Here is an 11,079-nt window from a genome sequence, read left to right on the forward strand (position 1 = left end):
AACCGTCAGCCGACTACAAGTTGGAGTATAGCAGCCGTCGCGGAAAGAAGATCCGGACGTGTGTGTAATTGTGTAATTGGGAGCGTGTGATACAGTGATACCTAGCTCCCCTACTGTCAACGTGTAGACTACTGAAGGCAGAGCGAACTGATTTGCGCATAGGGTTATAAAGTGTGAAACCCCGCAACAGTGTTAACAGATTAATGCGATTAGGGTTATAAAGTGTGAAACCCCGCAACTGAGTGATAATTAAGTGTAGCCGTTATTTGTAGATTGTTAAATAAACCAATTAACCATCTCTACGGCCTATTCGGTAACGCAAAACACGTTACAATATTTACAGCTGCATGGAATGAAAATCTACCAAAATTCAATCTTATGCCATGTAAGCCCAGCACAGGGTTAAAGTGAATTTCACTGTCAGATTACAAACTTACATTATCTAATATGACACTAACAACAGTAGATTTCTAGGGCTAGGAAAGTAAGTTTCATGTGTTCTACCCCGAACTTCCTGCACTCTCCCATTTGTCACCATTTTACTTCACATACATTTGAAACTCTGGACAATCATTTTTATTTCATGATAACATTCAATATTTTCTGTCTCTCCTGTCCTCTGGATTACTTTCATGAATATATTTTTATCCAAAAACCTCAGACAGCATAAAACCATATGAAATTTTGCCTCTAAAGTACTTCATCCCAGTGCTCATACGTTGTCACCTGCACAAACCTTCTGTTAGTTGAATATCATTCATTATCATTCCCTAATTAACACCTCAAAAAGTCTGATATCATTAAGATTTTATTCCATTTATGACCATGCTGTTTTCACATTTGTAATAGACATATTTATTCTATCCATTAGTCCTATGGAAAGATTTAATCTTTGTAAAATTTCATAAATTTCCTGTCTATTTATATTATAACATGGCTTTTCAATATCAACAAAAGTCAAACATGTGGCTGTGTCAAATTTGCATCTTTTTTCCATTATCTGCCTGACATGGAAGTGGGGCACATGGTAGCACATGGTTGAGGCACTATGCTGGGTTCAATTCCAAATGAGGTCATTGGATTTTTCAACTGATCTAATCCTTCCAGTCACACTCTGACCCTGATGTCAACTCAGCCTCAAACAGAAATGAGTACCAGGAATCTTCATGGGGGTAAACAGCGGCTGGCACATAAGGCTGACAACCTCACTGCCAACTGCGAGCCAACTGTTACAAAATGTGGGAGTGTCAATGTCTCACAACCCCATGGGCCTCCACAGTCTGTTACAGGGACACCTTTACTTTTTTCTTTTTGCCTGGCTGTGAAAATTAAATTAGAATTAAACTAATAATGTTAGAATTAAAACTTGTCAACATACCTGTTGTTCATAAGAATGTTGCTGCACTTAATGTCCCGGTGTAGGAAGTTTTTCTTGTGACAATAGTTCAGCCCATCAAGTAATTGTCTCATTATTGATGCATTGTGTGCTTCATTGAAATCTACCATACCTGACTCCAGAAGTCCCATTAAATCATGGTCCATGTATTCAAATACCAAGTAGAAAGATCCTTTGTCCTGAAATATATAATTGCATAGCTTGAAACAACAACTGTTATATGGAAGCAGAACTCATTAATTAAGTGATTAATTAATTTAACAAAACTTCCATGAAATATCATTTACTTCCACTGTTCAGTTTCTGTTCAATTTCCCCTCAATGTTTAGATTGTATTCCTAAGTAGGTCTGTTTAAACAAAAATTTAAACTCTTGATAAACCTCATGTGAATCTTATCAGGTTCATCTAAAGCTGAAAGGCTGGACATTGCCTCTCTCCATACATGTGTATGCATACACAAGAATCAAAATCTCTAAGAATCTATCTCTGTGTTAAACTTCCTCCATTCAAAGTGTTCTTTCATTTAGTGTTCAAATTCATTGTTCCCAAGAAAACCTTCAATGCAAACTTTTGCATAAATGGAACTTCTTTAATATCAATCATGCCCAATATTTCTAATTATGTATGATTAATAAGTTGATGGGCAGGCAGACAGATTATAGATACATGAGATTCAGTACAAATGTTCCAAACATCGTGGACCACAGGAAAGTTCCTGGACTGGGTCAAATAAGAAATGCTGGCTTCACTTACTAAATTTTGGTTCCCATTTTCTTCAAAATAGTCTCCTTGGGAATGTATAGAGCAATCCCATCTTTTTCCACGCGTCAAAAGCACCATGGAAGTAATTTTCCTTAATGCTGTCGAGTACTGCTTGTAATTCCCTTTGGATGTCAGACACTGTTTCAAAACGTCCCTTCAGTTTCATTTTCAATTTGGGAAACAAAGCAAAATCACAGGGGGCTAAGTCCAGTCAGTAGAGAGGATGGGGAACAATAACCCCGTTGTTGTTAGTAACAAACTCTGTGGTTTTCAGGGACATGCCAGCTGACACGTCATGATGGAGTCAGTTGTGGCTGTGCCAAAGTTCCGGTCTTTCTTATTGCATATTTTCTCTCAAGCAGCTCAAAATGTCACAGTATGAGTAAAAGTCAGAGTTGATCATAGTGATAGGAGGAACAAATTCACAGTGAACAATTCCCTAAACATAAAAAAAAAGGCATGCTCTTTGTTGAACTCCGGACCTGCTGCACCTTTTTTGATCTTGGCGATTCTGGGTTCTTCCACTGTGACAACTGTTAATTGGTTTCTCGATCATAACCATAAATCCAACTTCAGTCACCTGTTACTATCCTACATATAAACGTTGGGTCCTCGTTAGCTTTCTTTCATAGGTCAAGACACACATTTATGCGCCACTGCTTTTGATCATTAGTCAAGAGCTGGGTAACAAATTTTGCGGCAATGTGGCACATGTTCAAATTTTCTGTTAAGATCTACTGGCAAACTCCATAACTAATCTCAATGGTGTCTGCAAGCTCATGGATTGTTTGGCAATGGTCTTCATGGATGAGTTCTCAAATTTTTTCAACATTTTCTGTCGTTTTGTTGGTGCTTGGTCGCCCTGAACATTCCTCATCTTCAACTGACACTCAACTGGACTTGAAACGTGAATGCCATTTAAAAACCGCTGTCCAGCTTAAAGAATGTTCTCCAAAAGCCTCATGAAGTATTTCAAGGGTTTCTGTAATAGATTTACCAAGCTTCACGCAAACCTTGATGCAGACACATTGCTCGATTTTCCCATCCATCACAGACAAAACAAAACACAAAGTTAAAAAAAACACTCGTGTAAAAACATGTGTCCACAGCCTAGTGTCACGTGGCAGACTGATACGACAGGCTTGCAGAAGTGTGACCTTGGCCTCCCCTCTCATCTTCCTTCACAGAGGCAGTTACAGAAATAACAGTCTGGGAACTTCTCGATAGCACCTCGTAGGTGCCAAAGAAAACTTAGATAATATGCTGTACAAACTTGTAACATGAATACAAAACTGGAATAAACTATCTATACAACTGATGCATCTCAACATGTGGTCCTCACCCTACTCTAATGAATTATATAGTGATACAAATCAAAAAAGTACTGCAACCCAAACTTACAGACTCCTGAAACCACTAGAATATTAACAAAGTTTAGTGCAGCCATATATTTCTTACCTTCCGGAAATCTAAAGCATCTTGCTTGTCTGTGACAATTTCTCTCAGGTTCACGATGTTCTTATGATTCAGTTGTCGCAAGATCTTTATTTCCCTTACTGCTGTGATGGGAAAACCTTCCTTCTCATTTTCCAGCCTTACTTTCTTCAGTGCTACCAGTTCAACTGGTCAACAAAAAAAGATGGTGTAGAGAACAATTCAGTATACTTAAACATATATTCAAACATTTTCAGCAAAAATCAGTATATCTCTGTTATTAATGTTATATTTTAGCGTCCTGTTGCACTGATTTAAGTCCATGATTTATTTAAACCGTCTTGCAGTGCATACACTCATTTATCTCCTTCTCTCCCTAGCACTACATGTTTCGGCATAATAATGCCATCTTCAGGTGCTTACTTATCCACGCCAAACTAGTTCATTGCATGCCTTGTTCTCATATTAAAATAACTAAAATATGTATCTATCATATACATTGTCAAACGTTAAAAATATTAATAATATTAATGTGACACACACATACCCAGGAGGCCCAACAGTATAACACACGCAGTCACAGGAGCAAGACACAACAAAAGCACAACACACACAAGATAGTGAAGGAGTGCTCCAACAGAGGAGAATGGGCGTGACTGGCGTAGTGAGGTGCGACGTAGCGATGTGGTATCCTGAACAATTTTAATATTTTTAACGTTTGACAATGTATATGATAGATACATATTTTAGTTATTTTAATATGAGAACAAGGCATGCAATGAACTAGTTTGGCGTGGATAAGTAAGCACCTGAAGATGGCATTATTATGCCGAAACATGTAGTGCGAGGGAAAGAAGGAGATAAATGAGTGTATGCACTGCAAGACGGTTTAAATAAATCATGGATATCTCTGTTATGTTTATTACAGGATCCTACCTGATCTCTTATCCTTTGCTTTGTATACTTGGCCGTATGTTCCTTCTCCAATCTGAGCAATTACTTCAAACACCTCCACGCATCGTTCACCCCAGTTTCTACCTCCAGCTGTCAATGATGTAGTATTCCTTGAACCTCGGCGACGCAGAATTTTAGGCCGTTTGAGTTTTGGACGAGGCATGATTCTGTTGCTTGACCTGGGAAGTTTCTCAGGTACTACAACTGGTGGAGGTGGTGTCAAAATTGTGTCTTCATCTGCACTAAGCTCTTCTGACCCAGGAACAACTGACCAAAACAATGTGAACATACAGAAATCTGCATAACACATATACATCTTTTACATTAGTTACACTAAACAATATGATCATGTGCATAGTACTCTTTTTTTTCATATTTGGGAGGTCCTGTGCTCAAATCTTCACCTGGAAACCGGCTATCTTGACTGAGGTTTCTTCATATAGCCCTTCAGCAAATACCACAATTAGTATAGTTAGTGCCTCGTAACTATAGCTGCATGGAAAGGTAAACACTGTTGCGGAGAATGCAAAGCTGTATGCTTCCTGTGGTGATGTTCAGAGCTACTCCCCGAGCAGAAAACATTTCCTACGCAGACCAACTAACAACACAATGTCCTATACACCTGACCACGCTCCAAGGCACTACATTCCAAACTGGTAGTACCCACGCTGACGTAAGCTGATATGACTGCTCCCCCTCCTCTGAGAGAGATGGTATGACCCTTCTACCATGGCTAGAGTTTCGAGGAACTAACAGTAGGCCTACCTTAAATCAGACCATAAACACTCGTATATGTAAGCATACATAAGTGCATACACCTGATGATGGCCGTTTGCGGCCGAAACATGTAGTGTAGAAGAGGGCAAGACAAAAGAACTACAATAAATTGTTGCACTTGGGACGGTGTTTATGTCATATCTCGTGTATATATATATTACTTGTATTAATCATATGCATGGCCATTCAAATAGCCTATTATTACATATGGAGTGGCCTTTCACACTATAGCTCTTATTCCCCACCATTTTCATAAAGTGTTAGAAGATGAACCCACACTGACAGTAAACAACTGTCAAAAGTTAGCTACATGATACATCCTTCCTTAACATCCGGTGGCGATGTTGGGCCTGGCAACAGTCACATACGTTCCAGTGTCCACGGTCACGAGGCATGATCTGTCACAAACCCAGCCCTGTTTGACCAGGCTAGGGTCTGCCCATTCCATGACAGCGCATCATCATGGGGTCTTAATGTGTATGATGGCGTTCCCCTTATTCCGCTGGCACTTGCTCATTTCCCGATGGTTGGCCAGCCCTCCTGTATGCCTCTGGTGTTTCTCAGTTGCCATTTGGACCTTCATGCCAGTTCCCAGGTGTCCCTCCGAGGTAGTTCATCCTATTTCCCGCATTGGTCATTTCCTGCCTCCCACCTGTAGGGTATGAGTTAACCTGGAAGTGGCCTGGCTCCCCACAACTCCAGCATGTTGTCTTTGGTCTCTTCTCCCGGTTGGGGGCAATCAGCTCCCCCAGACTGTCAATGATCTCGTTTTTTGGGGCCTGGCTGCTAGGAGGATGGCCTGCAGCTTGAGGGCCTACTTGAGAGCCTCATTCACCATTTTCTCTCCTCCCAGCAGCAGCTGGATATTTATAGCTGGGTCTTCTACCCCGTCTGCAAACACACTGCCTGCCTACCTCCTTATTTTGTCCCCAGGTAGTGCAGGGTACACGTGGTGGACCAGCTGTTCGAAGGTTGTGGTAAATTCTTGCAATAATTCTCCAACACCCTGGATCCCCACTTTTAGCTGACTGCGATACGCAGTAGCAAGTTGCTGGTCCCAAAAGCAGTCCTCCAGGGCCTCAAAGGTTTCTTCATACGTTGTTCCTTTTCTTACTCCGTGTAGCACACTGGTGGCCCGGCCTTGCAGGGTGGTGATCAAGTATGTGGACTTCTCCAAGCGCATGCAGCAGTTGTGCTCTGCTACTTTCTCGAATTGGAGCCAGAACACAGACTGTGATAAAATCCCATCGAACTTGGGTGGCTACACCTAATCAGGGCCTTCATTGACTGTGTCTCAACCCTGAATATGAGGCCAAGCTCTTTGTGAGTCCTTCCTCTGGTCTGCTAGGGTTTTCTGGAGGCTCTTCGTCAGTGTATCGAGGGACATCTTTACTGTCTGTAAGTCCACCATCAATCTTCTCATTGAGTTCCTTGTAGAGGACCTATGTCTGTTGGTCAACACATGAAATCCTCCCCCCCCCCAGCGTCTGATGGTCCTTTCTAACTCGGACCAGATGGACTGTACTGCGGCCTCTGTTTCTTCTTGACTGCACTTTGTCATGGCCTCCATCCTATACTGGACAGTACTTACTCTGGCTCTCATCTCTTCTTCATTAACATGAATCCAGGAGGTGAGTGAAGCCACCTGGTACTTCATCTCCTCTTAGCCATCATATATCTTGCCTTCCACCCTTTCTTCGTTAGTTTTCACTTCTTTATCAATGACTCCACCTTGGCTTCCATTCTTTCCTCCATGGCATTCATTCCGGCTAGCAGCTGTGCCAGTATATGTTATATCTTTGTAGTGTGGCAATATAACTACACAATGTAATGTTCAATCCAATTCCACTTCTGCAGCCAGTTGTCACTATTTTATGGTGGGTGACTACAGATGGGGTTTGGATTGGTAACTGGATTTACTGAACACTTATACACACAACTCGTAACTACAAGTAACTGTGGCACTATTGCTAATTCACACTCTGCAATTCACTACAGCACACATTTAAGTCTTCTCAGCCTGTCTACACCAGTCGCTGCCTGATAATGGCTTCCAGCGATGGACATTCCCATCCTTTGGGTTCCCAAACTGTTCCCATGCCTCAACTATCAGCTTCTAACAGCAACAGCTCACAAGGACTGCACCACAGCAGTCCTCCGACTAACTCACTCTCACTCAGTCATAATACAAATCACTCCACTCCACCGACTGACTGACTGAACTCTAGATTTGTCCTGCTTATAACATCTCAGCATGAAAGGTATAGAAAACATTGTTCTTCTACTGTATTCACACATGATGCAATTCCCACATGATCACTACTCAGCCACTGCCTAGCAATGGCCATTAACAGAACCATTACTTAGCAGTGGATGTTGTACAGCCACTTATTTCATGGTTGTTGCCTAGCAATGAGTCTATATGCCAAAATAATATACTGTTGGGAATTTAATTGAAATTCAGTGAAAACAATTTCTCGCAGACCCTGCTGCATTGATTTAGTTATGCCTTTAGTATAATAGCCCAAATCCTAAGTGAATTAAAATATAAATTTTTAACCAATTTTAACCCTTGACTGCCATGCACCCCCAATGAACTACCACCCAGAAATTCCAAGGTTGCTTGTGGGTAAATGCAGTTCCACAGAAAATCCAACAATACTTCCTCAAATAACTTTCAAATGCCTGCAGATGTGGTCATGTGAAAGTCTCTCCTCTCCTCCAGGCATTTGTATGTCACTTTTGATGATTATATTGACAGAAAAGCTGGTCTAAGATACTAATTGGCCAATCTCTTCAGCTGTGGCAGTTTCAATACAAGTACCTTAAGCTGATCTAATCAGTATAAGGCATGTAAAATGGCTGAATCTGGAAGAGTTTCTTTACTTATTATAATTATACTAAAACACTCACCTGGTGGCATAGGAAGATCCCTGATCCCTTTCCTTGGCGGAGTTTTATGTTTGTTGATGACTGGCTCAGGGCTAGGTGAGCGACTCGGAGGTGAATCAATACTCTCAAAGTCACTTTGTCGAATCCCAGGAGGCATTGGCAGCTTTGTTAAGCTTTTTGGTTTCAATACTGATGGTGTAACTTCTGCTACGGTAGGCTTGCTTACTTCAATCTCAACAATATTAACTGGTTTTGGTTTAATGAGAACAGGTTCACTAACAGATGTTTTTACTTCTGGGGGTTCTGGATCTATATGTATCACATCAGGAGCACTATTTGATAATGAGGCATCATTAGAGTTTTCATGAACAGGAGATATGTCCATACTATTATCAGGTATAGTAATAATGGTCCTGGGTGGAGTAATTTTCACAGCTGTCTGCTGTCCTGACCCCATCGCCATTATTGAACTACTAACTGGAGTTGACACTGATGATAGATTTGGATAGCTGGAAGGTGGTGGTGCAGTAACTTGAAGCTGATGTGTTGGTATGATGGCAGAAGACACTGGTATTACACTGCTTGGAACCTGCTGCAGGACAGGAGGAACTTGAGTGTTTGGCACTACTACTGCTGCTGCCACTGCTGCTGGAGGGGGGTATATAAAATTTGCTGGTGTTGGCACTGATGTATAGCCAGCTTGACTTGACTGCACAGTGTCACTACAAGGTATTGGAATATTGTTCACATCAGAAGGTGTAATATATGTGCTCTGACCAATATCCACCGGAACTACTTGTGAAGGTTCTGTGCTAGTTACTTCTTTCACAGGTGTACACTCCTCTGGTTCACTGTCTTTATTTTCTTTCTTCTTTTCTTTGATGGCTGCCAAACGTTTCATTGCCAGTTCTCTCATATTTTTATCTTTCACCAATTCTGCAAACAAACTTGTCTCACTCATTTTAGCAAGGCCAAGATCTTTGACTTTTGGAGCATGTGAAGATGAGATAGGGCTCCTAGGAGAATGAGGACTCCTCACAGGACTTCTTGAGCGTAATCTGGAGTGTTTGTTCGGTGGAGTTCTTGGACTATGAGACCTCAATGCCTTTGGGGTTCGTGAACGCTGCCTTGAAGATGGGCTGCGAGATCTTGGTCTCAGTAGAGGACTGCGGGTGCGAGCACGTTTTAATGCCTTAGGGCGACTACGACTGCGACTGCGAACACGTGATGTGGGACCACGCACCACAGTGTAGCTTGGTGACCGACTCCAACGCCTGCTGTTACGAGACATGTGTGGGGATCGTGATCGAGACCTGGATGGTCGGCGCCAGCGCTGAATACTACGACTACGTGAACGAGTCAAAGAGCGTGGCTCTATGCGACGTATTCTGTAACATGAAATTAATAAAATATTATTACCTTGCTCTGTTCCTGTCACTATAATACAAAATATATATAGTTCATTTGATATATTTTACCTCAGCTTCCTGTGCCTTTCTTTAAGTGGAATAAAATGTTTTTGAACTCATTTTCAATGACCAAAATGATAAAGGGGAAAAGGTTGAGTGAGACTTGGGGTATAGCTCTTTGAATTTTCAATATGCCCACAGTCACACTTGTTATTAGCACACAATGAATTAAATAATGGTCATGTTCTAACTACAAGGTGTAATTTAACATTACACCTGTTCCCCACAGCTAAGGAAGTATTCTTGATTTGCTTGCTGAAGACTTCATCTAACGTATCAACGGAATTGTTTTGTGCCCTTGCATCATCTTGCATAAAATGCCTGTACAATTTTTCTTCAGTCATGTGAACAAAGAAGGGGGACTGATTCAATCTTTCATAATGTTCAGAATGCATCGTTTCATGAAAACATGGCCTCAATTATCCCTTGTTCACTAACTGCACACCAGACTCCAACCTTTAAATCATGAAATGGCACTTCATAAACAGCATAAGGATTTTCTGCCCTCCAGTATCTGCTATTTTGAGTCTAAAGTGAAGCATGCCTTATCAGAATAAGATATAATTTCTGGGTCAAGAAATCCACTGAATACTAATTCATGAAACCATCTTCAGTACTGAATTCTTGCATTGCAGTCTGGAGGCAAAATACTATGTATGACTGTAACTCTAATAACTTTGTACCATGATGAACTGTACATATTTCCAATCTACACTGAACAGCCAAAATATAAGCTTCTCTAGACTTATCTTCAATACAGTACCAAAGTCTTCAAATATTCCTTCAGCAGTACAGCCTTTTTTGAGATTTACTTTTGTCCAGCACTGATCCCATAGAACATAATTTAGTCACAATATTCTAAATCACTGATTTATAGGCCACTGTACTGTCAGGATACTTCCTACAAAATTTTCAACAGCACATCCCTCATGAAGAATGCTGTGCAAAAGGCAACATATATTAATATTTCTGTTCAACAGTAATATGAATTTTTGAACACCATATTTCACAACACCATGAACTGTATTTGTATGTACCTCAAGGTCAACTAACCATGCTATTGAGATATGCCAGCAGGTGACAAAGCAAAGCTCAGCAGTGAATAAGCATGGGTGAAAAAATTTCTAGCCAGTTAGTCTATAGAAAAACTGAACTCCTTGTATCACCACATTTGTTTACTCAACACCAGCATTTGCAACAGCTTTAATCTGTGTAACAGAGGTACAAAATAAAGGGACTATGAATGTTATCCTTTCCTTCATGCACTCAACCACACACACAAAAAGGTATGGTCCTTCATTTTGCAGTTCAACTGTCGGATGGCCATATTCTGACATGCAAAGAGCAGAGACAGCAGCAATGTGCAATTGGTAGGTCACATCACAAAATCATTA

General features: G+C 40.9%; 1 protein-coding gene across 3 annotated transcripts in view; it reads right to left on the minus strand.

Annotated features, from left to right (window-relative positions):
* The window catches only part of LOC111865718 (cyclin-dependent kinase 12), a 73,325-nt gene that overhangs the window by 56,040 nt on the left and 6,206 nt on the right, over positions 1-11,079 (minus strand). For all 3 annotated transcript variants that reach the window (XM_023853950.1, XM_023853948.1, XM_023853949.1), the window contains 4 exons: positions 8,238-9,604; positions 4,530-4,814; positions 3,618-3,781; positions 1,379-1,575 (listed from right to left, as the gene is read on the minus strand). In XM_023853950.1, coding sequence (XP_023709718.1) covers positions 1,379-1,575; positions 3,618-3,781; positions 4,530-4,814; positions 8,238-9,604 — 2,013 coding nt within the window. The remainder of the gene's footprint in view (positions 1-1,378; positions 1,576-3,617; positions 3,782-4,529; positions 4,815-8,237; positions 9,605-11,079) is intronic.

Source organism: Cryptotermes secundus, unplaced genomic scaffold, assembly GCF_002891405.2.
Source record: "Cryptotermes secundus unplaced genomic scaffold, Csec_1.0 scaffold150, whole genome shotgun sequence".
NCBI classification, from domain to species: Eukaryota; Metazoa; Arthropoda; class Insecta; order Blattodea; family Kalotermitidae; genus Cryptotermes; species Cryptotermes secundus.